Source organism: Dermacentor silvarum, chromosome 3 (assembly GCF_013339745.2).
Source record: "Dermacentor silvarum isolate Dsil-2018 chromosome 3, BIME_Dsil_1.4, whole genome shotgun sequence".
NCBI lineage: Eukaryota > Metazoa > Arthropoda > Arachnida > Ixodida > Ixodidae > Dermacentor > Dermacentor silvarum.
The window spans coordinates 128,424,130-128,446,572 of NC_051156.1; the positions used below are offsets into that span (position 1 = coordinate 128,424,130).

At 45.3% G+C, this 22,443-nt stretch overlaps 2 protein-coding genes across 2 annotated transcripts in view; one reads left to right on the forward strand and one right to left on the reverse strand.

Annotated features, from left to right (window-relative positions):
• Positions 1–561: 561 nt before the first annotated feature.
• The window catches only part of LOC119445778 (glutathione S-transferase 1-like), a 603,258-nt gene continuing 581,376 nt past the window's right edge, over positions 562–22,443 (reverse strand). The window contains exon 6 of the mRNA XM_037710055.2: positions 562–575. The gene's annotated coding sequence lies outside the window, so the exon portion shown is untranslated. The remainder of the gene's footprint in view (positions 576–22,443) is intronic.
• Positions 6,797–17,472, forward strand: LOC125944342 (glutathione S-transferase 2-like). The gene is made up of 5 exons (XM_049664732.1): positions 6,797–6,937; positions 7,681–7,739; positions 13,050–13,140; positions 15,942–16,112; positions 17,458–17,472. The coding sequence occupies exons 1-5, from the start codon at positions 6,797–6,799 to the stop codon at positions 17,470–17,472; spliced, it is 477 nt and encodes a 158-aa protein (XP_049520689.1).

Sequence of the window (22,443 nt, forward strand, 5' to 3'; positions counted from 1 at the left end):
TATAATTTTGTTTCTTTGGCTATTGCGAAATTATTTTTCTGATTTTAGGCTGGCGTCAAATAAATAAAGAGAGATCTCAGTATGTGTCACTCACTACGAAACAGACTTGCTTAACCACTCATGGAGGAAGAACTGTTCCCGGGTACAATGTTTTTGCATGTTGTCTAAAATGCGTAAAACGTTTTGCCCATGTCAGTCGCGGCAACGGTTCTCCTGACATCCTAACGGGAGGACAATTTTAGGCAGACTTCTTCGAGCATGTGCGTATCGAAAAGCTGCATGTATATTCCAGTTGTAAGTTAGCAGCCCCTGTAATCATCCTTATTAGTAGTATCAGTACCTTTAGTTCATCCATTCAACAAAATAAATTACCCCAGAGACACACTCAATCTAGTACTGAGTATACGTAACAACATATTGCAGCGCGAAGGCACAGTCACAAAAGAAGGCACACAAAGAAAGATCCATCGGCGAAAAAATAGGGCGATATAAACACGGACAAGGGAGGAACAAAGGACTAGCTCGCATTCACACCCTTTATTCTGTGTTCCTCCCTTGTATGTGTTTATTTTCAGCTGTTATTTCAACGATGCATTCGTACCAACTAGCTCGCATTCACACCCCTTTAAGTCACAGGTCACAGGACTGCTTTTGTTGGCTTCGGCCGCAGGCAAGCCCACCGCACTACGCCGAATCGCAGTCGTTGGTCATGTTGGCATTGTTGTCGGACTACTTTCGCAGGGTGCCATTCAGCGACAGTCTGCCAAGTCGTCGACCGATCCTCGGTGCCTTGTCCGCATCTTGTCAGAATTAGTGTTATGGTAGGCCTAATGTGACCGGGCCTTAATGAAATTCGTGCTACGTCATGCAGAATGATAAAGTGACGTTGCCAGACTGAGTATTAGGGCGGATAAATGGGTGAAGCATTTTCAATATTAATTGCACAGTACATATTGAGATGGAGGCGTAGGCAAACGCAGCGGATTTGACGCCTCTAGCAGCTCCTTTGTCAGCTGCATGTGATCGTTAGTTTATTGTTCTTAGCATGCCACTTAGTGCCGTGCTGCAAATTGCCCCGTTTTTTGCACAAAGTGTGCTCTGTGTTTCCCAAGGAAATATGGCTAGGCATGATGTAAAGCTACGTTAGCCAAGTTAGGTGATGCTTTGGGTCACACTTAATTTATTTGCCTTCACTTTTTTAAGCCACGAAAGCAGTGTCCACCCTAAGCGATAGCATTCAGCGTAAAGGGCTGAGGTGTGGTGGTCATTCCATGAATGCATGGGCGGACTGGCTTTCGGTACGAACAACGGCGGTAGCAGTGACGTAACTGATATTCCGGTGCCGCTGTGGAAAATTGAGTACGCAGGAAGCTCGCCAAACATATTGCAGTGAGACGCACATTTTCACACTTTTCACCATTACCCCGACTAAGCGTGGTCACCATGTTCTATTGAGGCGCCAATGCTCGTAATAATGGGAGTCCTATTTGGCAAATTTCCTCGAATCTTGTCAGAACCTTTTCAGTAACTGCCGCACATCAACTGCTGTAATACTTAAAAAGGACTTTTGGGCATATGCTTCTGTATTCCTTGCACATATATGCACATGCTGGTATACTATATTTGCAGGTGTATCACCACTTTTGTCTAGTTTGTCTAAATATCAATGTCTCTGACATAATTTGCCACGTATGTTCGCAAATTCTTTCTTGGCAGGGCCTGAACATTGTGCACAATGTGCCAACTGTGGCGTGCACTGACGGATGGAGTGGCGAGCACTTTATCGTCTGTTCGGAGCAGCTTCAGAAACTGGAGACATGGCTACCTGATGCGGTGACAATGTTGATTGTCCTGTGTTGACAATTTTCGTCTTTAAAGGAGGACAGAAGACACTGGAGTTCATGAGTAAATTATTAGGAGAACCAAGTGGTGCGCGCATTTCACCACTTGTGTTGCACCTATAGTTTGGAAAGCATGTCATGAATAATGTAGAAGATTTATGTTCATGGCGGAGGATTTCTTGTGTTGCTTAATGTAACTGTACATAAAGAAATACAAATGTTTCGCGTCATTTACGATCACTTTTTGTCACGCTCTGGTGCCCTGTCGGCCAAAGTAGTAAAGCACTTAGCAAACATTGCTAGTACATTTTCTAGCAAAGTGGAAATCCCAGGTTATCCCGCGATAAAGAGTGGTGCAGGACGAAACGTCACACTTGAGGGCGTAATTTCGGTTTCGGAAAAAGAACATTTCATCCGTGGGGATAAACAAATCATCTGCCCTCGGGATAAATCAATTATCCTCGTGGCATCTCTGTTTGGAATAGCCTTTGTCGGGTCAAGTGCAAATCAGGACTAAACGTTAGACCATTGAAGTGCAACTGCATAGGCACTAACTGTTTAACCTGGTGCTGTTAGTTCCAGAAGGTATTAATGGCTTTGTCAGCGCATTTAGTCCCCAAAGGGCTGAACCACGCATCATTTTTCATTTATTTATTTAAAATATTGCTGCAACGCCGTAATTACATTGCTGCAGGTGTATTTACAATGTCGACATAGTTCACAAATATGGCTATAATAGAATACGAAAACAGAATATAACTACAAGAGCAAATCACTACGCATTTAGTACAATGTGCAAATGGCCCACCGATGACAAGTTATAATACGCATGTCACAAGTCACCATGATGAAAAAATGACACTGTTATCGATTATGTTTATGGTGCCTGTAGGCAGTGCGTTCCATTCTCTAATTACTTTTAAAAAGTAGTTAAGCAAAGACGTGGTTCTGAAGGAGTATTCTTGCACGAGTACTGCTTTCGTGTGCTGAAAGGCGCTTTGAACAATACGCGGGCACCAAAATATATCCCATTTTATTATTACCTGGTTGATAGTAATCCGTATCCTATAGTGCAGTGTTTCCAACCCTAGTGTAGCCTTTATTTCTGAGATACTGGCGAAGGGATTGTAATTATTGCTGACGAATCGGGCTGCATTGTTTTCTGCCTTTTCAATTCTGTCTGCAAGATAATTGTGAGTCGGATCCCAAATAACGCAAGCATAGTAAAGTATTGATCTTAGTGATATGTGAAGTGCGCGAGTGCCGTGATCATAGTGGGCAAGTGCCAGAAGTGAGCTACAAGCAAGCAAGCGACAGCCATGATGGGAGACTTGGAAGAAGAGGGAGAAGATGCCCAGGGTGCGGGAGTAGCGGCCAGTCAAGATCCTGGCCCAAGGCCGCTCCAGGCTCCCACCTGGAATCGACACGACATCCAACTTCTTCCTGCAGCCTGTGGTTGGCGAACGTCGGCAGGGCGTCCGACCCAGGCGGCCCAGCGTCTCCAGTGCCGTGCCCGAGATCCGGCTGGCGAACGCCGCAAGGGCGTCTAGCCGTTAGTCTCCACTATGCCTGTCTTCACAGCAGTGTCGATCATGGCTGCCTGATGATAAGGTGCCGACCGACATGGAAGAAATGAAGCCCTTGTACCGGTAGCAGAGGTGAAGCCCTTGGACTTAGTGTCAGGGGACCAGACCTCTACCGTACTAAGGCGACGTATCCATGTTGCAACGTCACAGTGGAACTTGCGGAACTTCTACCTGCATTATTGGATCCCTGGTGTTCGCCTGGGGGCTACCAGGATTTTCTTCGACGGCTTCTAGTTTCGTCACCGCTACTCCTCTTCGAGCTCCGCCTCTGTCGCCGCTTCTAGTTTCATCTCACAGCTCCAGTGCGAACCATGAAACTGTAGGCCCCTTATAACTTTGATGCTTTCTTTCTAGACTTAATCCTCTTTTGTTTTTGTGATTAGTTTGCTGACTTTCGTTTTCTCTTTTCGCGGTATTTTCTTTAATGAATGACTTGTTGTGGTAACAAACGGCTTCGTCATTTCATGCGGTGAGGCTGTGCCTTAGTAGCGAGTAATTTATTGAAAGAACCTCATCACAATCTTACATGTAGAATGCAAAGAGTCTCCTTTACTTCTTTTGTTGCACACTTAAAATTTCTGCGAATAAATAACATTTTGATAGCCTTTGATAGCATTTGGTCTATGTGACTGTTGCGATTCAATGATTCCGTTAACCAAATTCCCAAATACTTTTATTCCGGTACTTTTGTGACTATAACGCTACTGATACGCTATGATGACTGTATTTTTGGAATAAATTTTGCAAAACTAACGTGGCCGCACTTCGAGATATTTAGGCACATGTTCCAGATAGTACACCAACGTGTTACTGTGTTATGACATCGTGTAATAATTATGCCTCGACTATCGAAGCATTTTATCCATAGATGACGCAACCATGTGTGAATGATTTCATGCTGCATTGTATATTACCTACTATGTAGTTTATGTAAAACAAAAATCACCAGCCCTTCCCCTGTCGTGTATCTGACGTACTATTTTCCTTCCCTTTCGTACTTCTTGCCCTTCCCTTTCCTTTTCCTTTCCTTTCGTGCAACTTTTCCTTGCGTTGCGTTGTACGATTCTCTGCTTATCACTGTTGTCGTTTGCGTTCGATGTCTCGAGTTTGCTCGGCGGTGTTAACTTAAAATTAAAATTAAATCATGGGTTTTCACGCGCCAAAACCACGATCTGATTATGAGGCACGCCGTAGTGGGGGACTCCGGAAATTTGGACTATCTGGGTTCTTTAACGTGCACCTAAATCTAAGTACACGGGTGTTTTCGCATTTCGCCCCCATCGAAATGCGGCGACCTCGTGCTTAGCAGCCCAACATCATAGCCACTGAGCAACCACGGCGGGTGCTCGGCGGCGTCGTTAGCAGCATTTGCCCGCCATTGCTGCTTACGATTCTTCGAAATTAAGTTGCTTCAGAATTAAATCTGTCCGTCACTTAAGACAATGAATGAATCATACCTCCTTAAGCAATGGCTCGTACCCCCGTAAACGCGGCCTCCCCATTACGACGACAGAAGAGAAGTGAAATTCTACGCTGGAATGATTAGCGGCAACGCAGCTAGCTGTGAAAGCAGACGACGACGACGAACGCGGGAACAGTGGCATGAGCGCGTGCCGCGCACAAGGGCGAGTGCAACCCCAAGGGGCGCCAACGAGCCAGCTGCGGAAGAAGATGACGACGCTCGAGCCAATGCTAGATAGTTTTCCGCGTACACCGACTCGGACACAAGTGAGCCCATAAAGCTTCGCTTAAACAGAGCGGACCCAGAACTCTACTTTGCGGTACGTCTGAAGTAAAGTTTACATAAGATGACTTTTCTGAATTTAAAACGACACACTGTTCGCGACTAGATAAGTAATCATGGATACAGGTTTGTTGTTTAGCATTTATGAGTGAAAAAGCTATTTTTAACTCTAATAGATTGTGAGGTGTTGTGTCGAATGCTATGCGAAAATCAAGAAGCCAATCAATACCACAGTTGTTAATATCAAGCGCAGTGAGTATGGCGTGTTGAAATTCAGATGCGTTATGCATGAGCGATCTTGCTGAAATCCAGGCTTCATTAGAAAATTAATAAAATCAAAATATTTTAACAACGCGCTGTAAATAATGTGCAATAATAATTTGCAAGTTTGCACATAAGGATACAAGACTTTAAATTTGTAATACGCTTTTGCTAACTGCGTTATGGACAGGGACCACATTTTATCTCTTCCAATCCTTTGGAAGCAACCCAGTATAATGAAACATTTTGTACATAACGCATAAATATTGGGCAACAGTTGTGTAACACTTCTTAGGCACCTGCGATGATACCCGGTCTGATCACGTAGCCTTGGACGTGTCCAGACCAGGCAGCAAACTATCCAAACCAGCATAATCAATTTCGATTTCCGCCATCTTCTTACAAATATTCTTTGTAGACAACACCGGTGAATGTGGAGTCCTTCTAGTAAACGCCTACTGAAAATAGTCGTTAATTGTCTCTGCTCTTTCCAAGTCGTCCATGTCACCCTAAAGAGTACCGCGATATTCCTTGTTCGACCACTCTTATTCACTCAACTTCTACCTTGCTTGCCAGTTTAAAAATGTTTAACGCATGGAGATATTCTGTGACGTGGTGTACTGAAACAACTTCTCCACGAAGTCTCGTACGTGGGAACCAATTTTTTGCTCCCGCAATCGATCGATTTGTCTATATGATCTATATACTTATAAGAAATTGCTGCATTGCTGTCGGTATTCAGCTATCTCGTGAAACACTGGCTGTTAGGGCAACCCATCATGACGCGAAACATGTGTTCGGGGCAGCACTCGCTCGACAGCCACCCACAGCAGAACAACTAAGTGATCTGCTCTGTGCGGTTAAGGCCGCTGCTATTTTTCACTCCGACATAACAGGACATTTCCAGACGATAATTTTTTTCTATATTAAGCTGTAAAACCGGTATGTGTGCGGGAAAGTGTATACGAAACGGATAAGCGCTGTGTGTTTTATGACTAGAGTTATGTACTTGGTCCTTACTCAGCTTGTGTAAAAGTCCATTTTGTGCTTCAGTTCATGCCTATAAATGAATCTTTTATGAGGTAAGATTTTCGCGTCTGCAGGCTTAGCAGCGATACAAAATAATGTTTTTTTTCTTAGTTTTTAAAGGCACACTCCTGTCGGTAAACTCATGCCCCGCTATTGTTTTGTGTGTGCTGAGTGCGCGCGCAACATTTAGGGCTTCGAACGTTGATGCATCCAGCCGCAACGCCAACGGCGCCTGTGCTATTGTGCTCTACAAATATCCGTCGCCACGGTTACGTCGCATCATTCATTGTCGGTTCATAGTAGAAGAGCTGTAGAAGATACACTTTATTTTCGTCATGACCATCACTTTGTACCATTTAGACCGCAGCCCACCCTGCATCTTTGTGCGCTCACTCGCCAAGCACATAGGCGTTGCGCTGACGCTCAAGGACGTGGACTTCGCGAAAAAGGAGCACTTGACCGACGAATATTTCAAGGTCAGTGGCAATGAGATGCATATGTGTATATGACCCAGTTCTGTAATCAGTATTTTGGCCTAATTCAAGTACTGCTCCTACATTTTAGAATGACAGGCAAAGGTAAACGAAAAGGTGCTTCCCAAATGTTTTCATCGTCACCGTTTTCTTACGCTATAACTGATATGAGATACGTCACATTTATTGAAGTGAAATTTAAATGCATGATCTAGGCGAGCTGTGATTTATAGTATTCGTTCAGCTGTGGGCAAGCAATTGCTAAAACGATTACATCGCCTTGCCTATTACTATTATTGGTATTGTCATTACAGTAATATAAATACTATTACTGCTCTTTATGTAGTAGACGTGCTTTACGCCTCCCATTATTAGACAAAGCTCACGAAGGCTTCAGTGTGCCAGCTTTTACAACGGCGTACAGTATCTGCATTCTAAATGAGTTACCAGTGAAAATTGCAAGTAGTATTATTAATATATTCTTCTGCAATATGCACTTTTTAAGGGCACAATTTTGCTGCATTTTCACTCCCTTGCTAGGAGTTATTTTACAACAAATGTTTGAGTTCGTTCATGATTTCTGCTACGAGTCATTTAAGAAAATCAACATGAGAGCTCGTCCGTGTTCACGGGAACTTGATCAGTGTTCAAGTGCAGTGAACATAATTTATAACGTTGTATCAATGCCGGAGCATGTCATTGGAGCAAACCCTACTCGTCACACACAACATTATTATTTATTGCAGATCCATCCATTCCGCACAGTTCCAGTTATTAACGATGCTGGCTTTTTTGTCTACGAGAGGTAAGAGTTCTATGCTTTGTCCATACTGCACTATTCAGTAGTGAGAGGCAGATGTTCTGTGACAAAGATAATGTAAGCGATACTCTTATAAGTGTTTCTTGAGTGTTCAAGAAATTTGATATTATTGCGATAGCATTATAGGCGAACCACTGTGTCCTTCCTTCGAAATATTTTGGCCCATTGCGAAGGCTGTGCAGTCTAACGGAGGGGCTTAAAGCACTTGCTGTCATGAGAGACGATTAAAGAAACTAGCACGTGATGCAAGCGTCCCATGTTTCAAAGAGAAACTCTGGCACGAGAGAAGGAAGCGTGCTATTGTGGCCTATTGGCTTTATGCATATTATGTGGTAATAATTCATCCGAATAGATGAAACTTCTCTGAAATTTCAATTATAAATTGAGTATGTACGGCAGAGCAATTATTGTTCCTTGGCAGTGCTCGCGTCCACATTTTCGTCATCGATAATGGGATCATGTACAACACTTGCCCCACTCTGCCCTTCTGGTCAATGTCTACCCTACATTTGGAGCATTTCCAGTGATGGCAGAAAAAGGTAACAATTCAGGAGAGGAGGGGTCCGAGAAGAGCATACGCGCTTCACATTGGCTACTGTTTCTTCGTAAGGTACTGTGCTTAACCTAATCCAATCTTCATGAATGTCTCATCCAACTCAACAAGACAAGCTGCATCAAGGGAGAGCAGTATTGTAGCGGTGAGTGGATTTCCTCATCCAAACACAGCGAGCGCCTTTCGACATTAGAAAACCGTTCTCCGAATGACGCCCCTGCCCCAGGAGTGGCCCTGCGTGCCCTCGTAAGCATCAAGAATGGCAAGGGAGACGAGCGAGAAAAAGGCAATGAAATGGAAACAATTGCGAAGTTTTGAGATTCGTACAGAGTAACATGAAATTTGACGAGAACAGCGGCAAGACGCTGAATAAAGCTGGCCCATGGTTTCAATGAACCAAGGCGAGGAAGAACAAGAAGGCGCCGAAAGATGACCGCTAGAAGAGGACGGAAACGCAGGAAATTTTCAGAACCACACAGGAGGACAGAAAAATAGGAGCAACCCGAAAGTGCAAGCACGCATGCAATCCAGTAGCAACAGCAGTGGCAGCAAGACCAAGAAACCGAACCAATGGCAAGCCACCAGCGCGACGTGCGTCGCCGCCGTGGCCAGGGAGTGATTCCAGAGAGTACCGACAAAGAACCGGCATCAAGCTGTCCAGCTGGCTGGGCGAGAAGGTCACAAGAGGAGTCGCAAGGGGAAGAGATTCCCCTCTCAAATAATTCTGCATGAACCTAATCATCCAAACGCACTGGAAACAATACCTGATCATTCCTAGCACCACAGACGTGGACTACGCACTCAAGCTTGGTTTCATCAGCTGCGTCCATCTAAGGGTAGCCGCATACGAGTTGACATCGTACACTAAACCGTTTCACGGAATCGTATGCGGAGTATCCCTGTAACACTGCGGGTACGACGAAGGAACCACTGGTGGAGCTTTTGGCAGCCAACAACTATGGCATGCTGCACGCGAGGATACTCGGCAAATCTACCTCGGCTGTGATCACCTTCGATGGTCCGCACGTCCTTTTCTGTGTGCAAGTGACTAGTTCGTACAACCGATGCTGCCCATACCACAGATCGGTACAATACTGCAAGACCTGTGCAGAAATCGGCAATGGCACAAGGTATGCCGAAACCCGGCCAGAATTACCTGCACCAGGGTCGGGGTGCAGAACCGACAAGCAGGCTACGAATGCCACTTACATTGCGAATTATGCGGAATGCCACGCGAGAAGGCGAGAAAGAAGTGCGAAAAAATCAAACTAAGACCCCCACCCCTATACGTGATCGAATAAATTAGATCAAGAGACGGGCACCATCTATAACAAGGGCAGGAAGGGCAAGTCCCTCGGAATATGAAACGGATCAAAGCAGCACTCTATCCAGCCCAGATGATATCCAGGACGAGCGGTGCCAGCTGAAAGAAGACATCTTTAGAGCCTATACCCAGGTCCTCATTGCGCTCCCGATCTCGGTATCGAACGAGGTCCAGTTTGAGGTCTGCAAGGAAGAGAATCGCCGAGTACAAAAAAAATTTTCCATCTAAGCAACAACAAGAACAGCAGAAGATCAGCTGGGCAGACGTAATAGCCAGTCCCAAGACAAAAGCCGACATGTTTACCTGACTGCCGGCGCAACAGCGTAACGCGAGGAATGAGGAAACCATATGTTACCTCAAAAGGCAAAACGCCGACCTGATGAAATGGAATAAAGGGCTCATGAAGCGTCTAGAAGAACAAGAAAGACCTCCAACAACTCATTGACCAATTGCAGAAACAGCAGCAACCGACCACAACACCAACGCTACCGAGTGATCGGCTTTTCTTTAGAAACATATTCTTATTCACCTTGCCAACATGTGTCTACGGCAAGCAACACCAAAAGGCAAGATCTTTCAGAACGCATTTCAATTTTCTCGTGGCTAGCAGATTGAAGTGACACTTTCACGTTCACTTTATTACCTTAAAGGTCCCACTGTTGGGGTATTACTAAGGGGTGGCTGTACAAAAAGGATGACACGTTGAACATTCAAAATAAGTAGTGAGCTCTTACGGCGTCAATGAAGGCGTGTGGGTTGGTGATGGCCACCATGACGTGGGGAAGGCCGTTCCAGTCTACAGTGCCGCGTGGGAAAAAAAGAAGAGGAAAAGGTGAGAGTACGGGTTCGGGTGCGACCAATACTTAAGGAATGTCCTGTACGAAGTGATACACGGGCTGGTGGTAAGATGTAAGGTGCCTAATTGAGGGAACTATGATATATTGTGTGAATTAGGGATAGGCTAGCGATGCGATCAACACCTGCTGACGAAGACACTTTTAGTTTTTCAATTAGTGACGCGACGCCGTTGACCGAAAAATTTATGACCGGCATTGTAGACATGGCAGGCGCAGAAAACCCAGGTAGGGGGACTTCAGGTTCAGTTGTAAAAACTGATGAAAAGGCGGCATTGAAACTATTAGCGCACTCAGAATCTGAAAGAATTTCACCCTGAGCATTATAAATATGTATACTACGAGTAGGCTGAGGGTAGACGGTCTGCCAGAAATTACGAGGATTATCAGTTATCATGTGTGGGGGAGGTCTGAGTGAAAACAAAAGAATGCTTGTGTTGGCGAACTGCTGTTAGATATGCGTGCTCAGCTTGATAGTAAGTGTCCGATGAGTCGGCATTTGGTTTTAACTTCGCGGAACGAAAGAGCCTTCTTTTTTGTTCTCAAGTGTTTTCAAAGTTTTAGCGAACCATGTTGTGGCGGTTAGTAGGAATATAGATAAGTGGAATATGTTTATTGGCTAAAGAATTCAGTCTTGTTCTGAATTATAACCAGTTGTATTGCACAGACTGATTTCCAAAAGTGGACTGGTATGTTTGGTAGAATTCCTGTAGTTCGTCGTTTATAGCAGAGTAGTTACCTTTTTCTTAGAGGCGAATTTGTTTCATGTGTCACTGGCGCAAAGACGGTTTGAAGGAAAATGTAGCATGAATAACTTTGTGGTCACTCAATTCGGGAAGGTAAGTAATGGATAATGAATATTCGGGGTGTGTGGTCAGTATAAATTCGGCATTCTCCGAAGTACCTGTAGCTAACTGTGTAGTAGTCCAATCAATAATGGAATAAATAGTCACCGAAGAGCAAGATGCACGCATTTGGATACCTCTTAGCTAGTTCACTCAGGATATTGTTAAGTTTGCCGGTAAAATCAGGATTATGGTTAGGGTCTCTGTAGCATACACCAATAATAATTAGTTGGGGGATCGGCACGACAGAATAACCATAAAATTTCAAGGTCACATTAATAACAGGGCAGCAGGACAGCTCATTGTGAACGGCGATAAGAACGCCACCCCCTCTGGCACCCTGCCTGTCATGTCGAAATATATCAAAGTTAGGCAAGTTATTCAAAACCTCGACATCTGAAATGGCGCTAGAAAGCCATGTTTCGGTTGGTACGAGTAAATTGCTTTCGGATGCTGATACCAGATAAGACGCTTTTTCAAGTTTTGGAAGGAAGCTGTGTATGTTGGTAAAGATAACCGAAAGTGAGAAGGCGGCACCGGGCAAGGAAGCGGGATGGCAATGTGATTGACAGCTGCGATGTGATAGCTATGACTCTTCTTCCACACTTTGTGAAGATTCATCAAAGAAGAAACATTGTGAGCTGATGTGCTGTATTTTGTATAGAAGTGAGCAGGGCAAGACTTGCTTTTTGCAAATGCGTTAAAGTGTTTACGTTCATTTTGTACCCGCCGGGAAAAATCCTCGCCAATACTATAGGTGGTTTCTTTCAGCTTTCGAGGATCGCTTCTTTCGTCTTAAAGGCACAAAACCTGACAATTATCGGACGAATACGCCCACGGTTATGACGAGCCAAACGATGTGTTCTCTCTATTTCTTTTGAGTCAAGCGTTATGTTTAGGCTTTCGGAGCAAACTTGAATTATTGTTTCTTCAGTATGTGCACGCGATTCTGATTAATTAAAATTTGGGGATTCCATAAAATATAAGTTGTTTCGCCGGGAGCGGTTCTCGGCGTCGTCAATACGGTTATCTAGATTAGACACATGACATGCTGTTTCAGCGCTTTCAGTCTGTACGGCTACAAGCTGCTGTGGCAAAAGTTCGATGTGCTCGCAATGGGCTTCGACAGATGCCATATGATTGGCCAGGTCAGTGATGACATTATTTGTTGTAACAAGATGTGCCTTAAGTTCTTTAATTTATGTTATTACTGTCGACTCACCGGCGGTTAGCTTGCGCAACTAGGTAAGAATAGTCGCATCGTCTGGCCCATGGTTTGACTCGATATCACCCGCGACTAGCAGCAAGGAACGTATAAGACCGCGCCACATTCACAACAAGCAGCAAACAAGCGCTGCGGGCTCGGCAGCTGTAGCAAGAGGTAATTACTCGATTTTTTGCAAATAGGCTGTACGAAGGACCAACCTGCATGACGAAGAGCAGTGGATTAGTGGTCACGCCTGCTGAACAGCGGCCGAGCCCACAAAGCGATGCCGACAGGAGCGATGGCTTTATAGCTGGAGGAGTGATTGTTGTCGTGGCCGATGGGACCTTCCAAGCTGTACCGAGGACCAAGTGATGAAAAGGTGGCATAGCTCTTAGCTGTGGTTTAGGCTGCTTATGGTATTAAGGCATACTGTCCTTTCTTTGCGGCGTTCATTTCTCTCAACATATATGCAATTTCCCTTTCGCATCCCGTATGTGTTTTTATATCCACAGCAATGCCATCGCCTACTACTTGCTTCGCAAGTACGCCCCTGAGTCGGAGCTCTACCCGGCCTGTATCAAGATTCGCACCCGCATCGACCAGGTTCTCGCATGCGTTTCCAATAAGATCGATGAACCTTTGGTAGTATTCTTCGTAAGTACGCTGTTTTATCCCACGTTTTCTGCGTAAGCATCAGAGCTAGGGTTTAAAATTCCTACAATCGTTCGTAAGAAAAAATCTCAGCCAACGCTGATACTGGATATAGTATTAGCGTAGGCGACCGGTCAGCGGCAACGGCCACTAGCGAAAAAATAACTTTGTGACTTTGGCCCCTTATTCTCAATTCTGTTGAGATTTACCCTCCCTTGAATCATTACGAAAATCTATTTATGTGGTGGGCGCACTAAGCTAGCGCTGTCGAGTGGCCTTAGAACTACCTCCGACAAATAAATTTGCATGATGTCAGGAGCATTGAACTTTTCTTGATCCTCACTACGCATCGGTGTCGGACGTGAAAGCTTGATGTAGGCGTAAATTTAGGGTGATCTTTTTGAATAAACGCAGAATACCAATTGTCATTCTTTTCCGCATGAAAAACATGCCGACTAAAATTTTACATTTACTGCCAGTGCTAGCTGTTATTCTAACCTAAAGACTAGCCCTTAAGACAACATTCCACCCACACTTCCATAAATAATGCTAGATTGTGATGAGTTGTACATAATGCCATCATAACTGGAGCACGTATAGACACAAAAAAGCTCTTGACGTAAAACCGTTGGTAAGTGCAGTAGTCAGCGAATCGTTATGTATAACATGATATTTGCGATGACAGTCGTACAATGGCAAAGAGCGCTTAAGAAACAAAAACATCGCACATGTCCAGCTCACAGATCAAACGAGTGTATTCCCATACCATTATGGCATGCTCTCCTTGTGTGATCATCCATCTATAAGTCATTATTATTACCGCTTGAAAACCCAGCAGTGCGGTAGTAATTGATCGAGCGCGGCCAACACGCTCTCGATCAATTACCCCTACTCCGCTTTCACATGCCACTGTACGTTAAACCGCTCCGATTTCTTACCCTCTACGTTGCTCAATACCTGACATCGTCGAATACCGTTCTGACCTCTCTAGAGCTATCGCTTTACAGGGGGCATGGACCCTAATTTTTCAGCTTGAATTTTGCATTACATGTTAAACGGTACGTGCCTCACCGCAACCTGGCAAAAATTTAGCACACTCGGTGCGGTAGGGAATTTGTACTTGAATCTCTCACGGAGTATAACAGACGGTGATCCCGAAGGCCACTGTTTTTGGTTACAGCAACTGAAGCAGCTGAGCGATTAGAAAAACAATACATACGTCATGATGTCCATTTGTTATTTTGTTTTCCCATGTGCGTCCCGGCGGACCACCCGAGTCATCTGCGGGCGTTCTCTCAATTGTGCTGCTTTTATCGCGTGACTGAAAGAACCGATAACGCAATGAAATGGCGACGTCGTTCCTGAGCCTTTAGCTTGGTGTCAGAGCATGCAGAAAAATATGATCAACGTGGTTTTGTACTATTCCGATGCAGTCGACAAAGCCGTGGTCCCAGACTTCCTGGTGTCGCTCACTTCATACCAGAATGGCGGAGGGCGTGGGAGGCAGCTTAGAGGCAGCAACATTAAATTGAAATTTCCATTTAACATATGAGCTGAGAGCCTCGTTTCCGGGTCTCTAACCATATTTGCCCCTCTGTTATCAATTAAAATAATAAAGTGAGAATGATTCAAGTATCATGCCATTGTAACCGTTAAATAAGTGGTGCTATCATGCAAATTTCAATTAACGCGCCATCAGTGGTTCGGGAAAAGTAGAGGGCATCGAAATAGTGTAACCCAGTCTTGCAATTCATCGGCGGGTGCCGAATGGCAGATAATTTCCGTATTGATACATTTTGAGAGACGTTAAGTGCTTACACATAATTCATTTAAGAATAAATCATGCCTCTGCAATATGAACTAATTTGCACGGATATTTATTGTATATTTATGGAAATGACGTAAATACTTTTTGCGAACCACGAACTGCTTGAAACTGTATTAAGGATCACAATGCGCTTTGTTCACTGCTTGAAGTTTTACTGCTTCATTAATTTAATAATAGGCACGGTACCCTAACGTACCAGCAATTAAGCTAACGCTTGTGCGTGTTGGCACATACACGTTCCGAGAAGGCACCCTTTCTGTCGATTGGTGCAAAACACGCACACTGAATTAGAATTTGGTTACGGTACTCCCAGTATATCTTGAGCCCATCACAGTACGCATTCTTGTTGTATGATAGCGGCACACTTAATCTACTCTAATAAACATTCGAGATAAACAAGCAAGGAAAGTTTCCACTTATTGATAATGTGCAACAATTCAAGTAACGCGAAACCTTTTCTCGGCGTCGAAAAGATGGAGAGCCACAATATTCGTGTTCTCATTGTGAAACTTTAATCTGCCGAAACCAACGGTAAATTAATGCACGTAACCCCCGATTGCCTGGCGCCGCGTTTGCCAACGACCATGTGTTGTGAGTGACGAAAAGAATTCCCATAACGCCATGCAGCCTTCCTCGTTTAGAAGAGCATTCTTCCATAAGTTCACTTTGTGGCACGGCACACTATGGTGAATTTATTCGTAGAAAAGTCAGCCTGTCACACCCGCTGCTGCCATTGGTCCCACTCCGGCGGTTCAGCTTGAACCTGGCAAACTCGCGCGAGGCGGCTAAACTAGGTTTACATAAAGTATTCCTCTGCCGGACTTGACTGCTATAACCTTGTTTCTACAACCATTTTGTAACTCTAGTAGGAAAACTATGTGTGCACTGGTTCCAAATGAGTTGTGTGCATTTTCTTGCTGTACAGCGTCATCGAATCTTACGCAAGAGCAAGCCGTCGGCCCAAGAGTTGGAGGAATTTGAGCAGAAGGTCATCAAGGGAATCGAACATCTCATTGGTGATGACAAGTTCGCGGCCGGTGATACTCTCACCCTAGCCGATCTCGCTGTCATCCCGTACCTCGCTTTGGCTCTTGAGGTAAGGCCTCTGTGTTGTGTTGGGCTGCTGTGCACGAGGTCGCGGGATCGAATCCCGGCCTACGGCAGGCCGCATTTCGAGGGGGGCGAAATACAAATACACCCGTTTACTTAGATTTAGGTGCACGTTAAAGCACCCCAGGTGGTCCAAATTTCCGGAGTCGCCCACAACGGCGTGCCTCATAATCGGATCGTGGTTTTGGCACGTAAAACCCCATAATTCATTCAAGGCCTCTGTATCACTGTCTCAATCAGCGCATTTTTCACCCATTTGTAAACTGTCACCTGCTCACCGGTTCATCTTTGCTTGCTGGACATTCGGTTAACGAGATGAAACCATTTTCCGGCAGCATAAGAATACATCAGTTGGTGTATAAGGAGGTTTTCCTTAAGCCCCCTTTCTCACTGAAGTGACGAAATATTGGAAGAAACCGAAAATGTATAATCAACCTTGCAACTAGGGCACTGAGCTATAGACATGTATATCGCAGTTGTCTATCACAGCCTCTTATCACAAGCCAATAAACCAAATATTTTAGAAATGACCTGATGCATGCCAATATTACGAAAACATTATTATTGCAAATTTCGCCTGGGGCATAATGTGCAATATGTTACGAATATTTAATTCTTTTGAGGCGGTCAAATAAATGCACAGCTTGCAATGTCAAACGATTCATTCGATTTGTGGAAAGAGAGCTGAAAACTAAGCGCATTCATATTAAAAAGTCGATATTTTGTTTCTTTATAATAATTAAAGGCCTACATAATTGTGTCTTCTACATAGTTACGGAAAGTACCCGTTTACTTGTGAAGATAAACAATTTTATTCAGAACATTTGGGCAATTGACTTAGGAATGTGAGCGCATCTGCATTTCAACTGTATTTCAAACTAGGATATAAATTTGTAACCGAGAATAATCGTGGGCTTCCTTTATGAACTGAAATGTTTATCCGAACCAGATTTCATTATTCTGTTTTCGGCACTTTCGACGCCTGCACAAAACAGGAACGTTTGAAGTGCACTGGCAGAGCAATGTCAAAACTCAGCTGCACGCAGTCCATCTTCGAGAGATTTCGTCATTTTGCGCCTCTGTTCTGTATCATCTTTTCATTTCCAAGATTAAGGAGCAGCGCAGTGTTCATGCGCGTTTCTTGATGCGTGCAACATTGACCCATGACACTCTACCCCATTTTAAATGGTTGCCTTTTTATGCTCACCAATACCCAAAGCATAAATTAATTAGCACGCCACCTTGCTGCAAACCCCGCTTCTACGCAGTTATGTTTCACGCGGTCAGAAGCTGATAATTCACATCTCCTCATTTGATGCTTTGGTTTACAGCCTTTGCCGCTGTGATACATTAAAAATGTAGGATGACGTCCTTATTTTCTAACCAAAAATAATCAGGAATAATCAGTCCCGAAATAAACAAAAATTAGCATGAGACATTTTTGCTTTGACTTCTACAGTTAACAAATACGTGGCAGGACGATTGACTGTGAAGTCGAAACAACATACGCAGTGTTTCTTTAGCGCGTGTAATGACACTTCCGTCAGGCATACAGTGTATTGTTCGTTTGTACGACAGGAGCAGTGAAGTCTTTTGCACAATAAGGCGCCTATCACGAAAATGGTCCCTGCAAACTGATGGCTCCACGGAAGATTTAGAGCTATAGCTCTTCTGCGGCGACAGTTTGGGCTCTTCTTACTTTATGTGCACTGGTGCCTTATTGGTATATATATATATATATATATATATATATATAACTGTACATTTCACACTTTCTTGTTGAATAGTGCGCCCTGCGTGCCTACAATGTTGTCCTTGCAAGTGGCAGTTGTGTCGCACCCAACGCCAATATTGCTTTGCTTTATCAAGCTACACTGTTTAGGTAGCTGGCACTTAGGGGAACCAACCACCGCGCACAAGAGACATTGATCAGGGGCGCTATAAGGTAAAGCTATTCCAAACCGTTTCTATTCCATTTCTGCAATCAGCACTCCATGAGTGGTCCAACATTTTTTGGGCCACCCCCACTTAGCCTGTCTGTCACGTGACGTCATGAGAACCGTGAAAACTCCCCATCCGAAATGACGTCAACACTCTGGTCATACATGATTAGACCAAGCAAAAGGAAAATAAATATTTACGGTTCTGCGCCTTTTTCGCCAATAGCCCTCCAGTATTGGTCAAATGTTTTCGGGCAGCACCCACTTTGCCTGTCTGTCATGCGACGTCACAAAACCGCGAAAACTCACCCCGTAAAAGTGACGTGTAAGCAGTAGAGATGCGTTATTTTGCCGGACAATCGTGAATTTTGTCTTACTAGCCGGAGACTGCCTTGTTCCGAAAGGAAAAATTTGCCGCATATCTGCTTGCTTCGCTGCAAATGACCTCGAAAGACGATAGTCTTCTGCCACCCCTGATATGTAACACGCTCTCTTCTCCCTCCTCCCACCCCTCACGCTCTTCCCCTCCTCTTTCACTCCTCCCATAATAGATGTAATGGAGGTTTTACTGAATTCAATTCAAATTTCCCGCGTTCGCCCTGCTCTCGCGCCATCTACTGGGACCTTTTTAACAGCGAAGCTGTTTAAGAGAGAGAATGAACTTTAATGAAAAGAATGGCTCAATGGCCTAAGCAGGGGTAAGGGTCAATGGCGGGGTTCACAAAGAAAAGGCCACGCTCCGCTGTGCTGAGTACGGTGAACGCCACCTAGGTGGCGTTGGTAGTGCTTCTTGATGCCAGCGTCCCTTCGAATGCTGGCATCGAGGCGTCGTAGTGCTGAGACCACCGAAGCGTTCACTGTCGGTGCGCGTTAGTGTCATAATGCAGTACTTCTCTTTTCTGCTCGTAGGCGGCGGCACCGCCCCGAGCAAGAGCGCGGGTACACGGAGGAGTGTTAGATATATAAGGCGCGTCTGTGTAGCTCTCTGCAAATGCGTTTGTGGCGCAATGGGTTAAACGCTCGGCGATCTATCGTCGCGGACCGAGAGGTCGTGGGTTCTATTTCCAAATTTTCCATGTTTGTGGAACTTTTTCTTCTGGTTTCTTTCTTTGTATTATGTTCGTGTACATTGTAAGCTGACGTATTTCCGTGACGGAAATACGTCAGTGAAGTCTTGGTGGACCCCGGCATAAAACACTTTCGTGTTAAAAAACACTACACATTCATAAACTGCCGGTCAAGCCGGCCTCGCGCACAAACTCCCATAAAGAGTTGAGAGTTCGTCGGGCATCGGCCCGAGGCAACACCACCTAGAACTAGAGTTCTAGGTGGTGTTGCCTGAGGGGGCGGTGTGGTCCATGCCTCCAGTGAGGTAATGCCGCGTCCCTTGTGTTTGTCTCTTACTGCCGCGAGACCGGGACAGTCCCACAATAGATGCCTGATTGTCGGTCGAGCACCGATGTCACACGTACTGCACGTCACTGATGTTGACATCACGTTCGCCTCCGTCTCTTCCTCCTCCTCTTTGTCCAAACATTGCCTCTGATGGCCTCGCGTCTTTCTTGAAGCGGCGTACGTGCGCCACTTAAGCCAGCCGTAATTTGTGGTGCGTAGCCGTGGTAGCCAGTGCAACCCGGAAGAGGAGGAGGAGACTGCGTGCATGCGCGCACGCGGTCTCCTCCTAGCCAGCTCCCTGCCTTCCCGACCCCTGCCTCTCTTCTCATCGCGGCGCGCTGAACCATGAGAAAAAAAATGCCGCAGTTTTGCCCGAAAGGCGAAGCATCAATTGCGATAGCAAATTAGCAGAGAGCTATTCGGAGTAGGGATATTAGTTTTATCGGCTGCATAAACTTGGACACACTCGCGTTGTAACTGAATTGACACGTGTGGTGTCATCGCGCAGAAGCAAACATGAATAGATCGCACTGAATGATCGCAGACAACGACTGTCAAAACGCTGGCAGCAAGCGCAGCCGCCGCAGCGGGCGAATGTTCGTGCGATCTATCGCTTCAACGGAAACTGAGCGGCGAATGCACAGCGCATACAAAGGTCAGAGCCATGTGGAGATAAGAGACGGTGCGGGCGACCGCCACCACAGTCAGTACAAGCGTATATATAGTTGGTGGCAGAGTAGAAGCTGCCCCCCTACCTCCCTCCCGCGCTGCCTTCCTGCTTTCTTGCTTTCGCGTGGGAGATTGCGTTGCCAGTTCCCCTTGCTCCCGGTTGCAAGATACGCATTTGGGGCCGTAGCACAGCGTCGTCCCGCCTCCCCTCCTCACATACCCCCACGGCGTTTCGCGCGACGGTCGCGTTTGCTTTCCGCCGTGCGTTCGCTCTCCGTGATAGCGCGCGTCCCCCGCGCGCTTTCACTCGCGCATACCGCGCGCGGCGACGATTTTATCACCCTTGGAGTCTATACGGAACCTCACGGCGACGGCGATGCCGACGGCAGAAATCTGGATGAAGTGTCCATATATCGCAATAAAAGGCCACTAGGTCGCGCAAAGCTCAAGACGCAGCGAAGCTAGCCGATTGATATCGAGCGGCTAGCCTCCAACGCGTTCGGCGTCGACAAGCAGCAGCTTTCTTGGCACTGTGCCAACCTTGGTTAGCCTGCCTGCGTTTGTGGCATGCCAGCAACGCTGTCGCTTGTAGGCTTCGACGCTTCTAGTGCTAGTGACGCGAAATGTCGCGAAAGTAAAAGTACCTCCGAAAATGATCGCTTGAGAATATCTTCCTACATGCGTAGTGAAGTCCAACCATGTTAAGACCTAGCAGCAACCATGTTCATATCTAGCAGCAGCAGCCAGTATTATTACCGTTGGCTCAAAACCGGCTACACAGCCGCGGATTCAGTGGGCTTGTTTTTAACGCGTAGCGTCTCTTCCACATCATTTCTAACGCGTTGATTTTTCATTTACTAGCATAAAAACCTGTCCTATGTGTATTCTTAATAAATTAGCGCTGCTGATCACGGTCATGTACATATATTTTGCCTCAAATAGGCCTGAGGTTTCCTTTGCACTCTATAATGTTGATGTGTATGACCTCGTCCTACCAGTGCTAGTAGATTGGTTTGTTTTGGCCGGGCGGTTGAATCGAGTGACAGACAGACGGACGGACAGACAGATAAAGGTTTTCGCGTTTAGGTATCCCAAGAAAGACTATCGTCTTTAATAAAGGATGTCTGCCCACCGATCGCTCTGGCACTGGCTACTCGGACTGCAGGGGATAATTGAATAATTTGCGCATAACAACAATTTTTTCCTGGCAGTGCAACGTGGCCGAGCCGTTTCGGCATGTTTACGACATCGCTCTGCCAACTATCCTTCGTTGACGATGCTTTTAGAAGCATTTTTAACATTCCGTTGCACGCCGCCGCGATGTGCAACCAGTCTACTGCAAGCGAAGCAAGCGAAATGTGGCTCATTGCAAACGCCGACACCACCCTCCTCATCTACTTATCTACTTTCACTGCGGTAGCTCGGCCCATTGCAAACCCTCTCCACTTCTGCGCACTCATCAACTCTTGTCAGCCAATTAGATAAGAAAAACATGTCAAGGTTGGCAGCTATTAGCTTTCAAAACAGGCAAAAATAACCTTCCATAAACCAGGAGAGCGTTTGATTGGGCCGTTCAAATAACACCGCGGGTCAACGCCCGATGCTTACGTTGGCGGTTACGTAGGTTTATGTCAGGAGATCGCAATAAAAACAACTTGTAATATTCTTACGTTATAGCGTCCCAGTGATGTCTTTGTTGTTCAAGTCCATTTTACAATGCACTTCGTGTAACTAGGTTCGGTCACGCAGATACTGTCAAAATCCTGATATCACATAGTGCTGCCGGTGTCGGTAAGCTCTCCATATCAATGGCGAACCTTTGTTTCTACAACCTCTATAACTTGTCCTTTATTCTTTTCTGTGGCTCCTTTGCATTACAGAATGACTTCCGTTGACCAAGCGAAGTTTCCCAAGCTGGCCAGCTACTACAAACGAGTCCGGAACGAACTGCCGTACTACGAGGAAATCTGCACTGCTGGCATAAAGTACTTCAAAGATTTATGGGCATTGTTGAAATAAATTACAGAAGCGTTAATAGAAAGCGCGGTTAGAAGAAAATAGAGTACTTTTGCTATTTATAAACAAGAATTATTTTTGATATCTAATAGCGTATCATAAATGCATTATGCCAATCACATATTTCGTATGTGTTACTTTCGTTGAGTTTCTTTCCTTTTACCTCAGCTGGGGAGTTTTATTATGACGAGGCTGATATTTCCTACTGAGATATCGGAAGACAGAATAGCTCGAAAAATCTCAACTAATTAGAATTGCATGGTTATCGACAAAGGTACCCGAAGCTTCTTGCACAAT

What these genes read in the sequence shown, in the direction of transcription:
- LOC125944342 (XM_049664732.1), top strand. Translation starts at nt 6,797, where the DNA reads ATGACCATCACTTTGTACCATTTAGACCGCAGCCCACCCTGCATCTTT. An exon ending in GGCTTTTTTGTCTACGAGAG is followed by an intron (nt 7,740 to 13,049) that starts GTAAGAGTTCTA and finishes TTATATCCACAG; the next exon opens with CAATGCCATCGCCTACTACT. An exon ending in TTCGCACCCGCATCGACCAG is followed by an intron (nt 13,141 to 15,941) that starts GTTCTCGCATGC and finishes CTTGCTGTACAG; the next exon opens with CGTCATCGAATCTTACGCAA.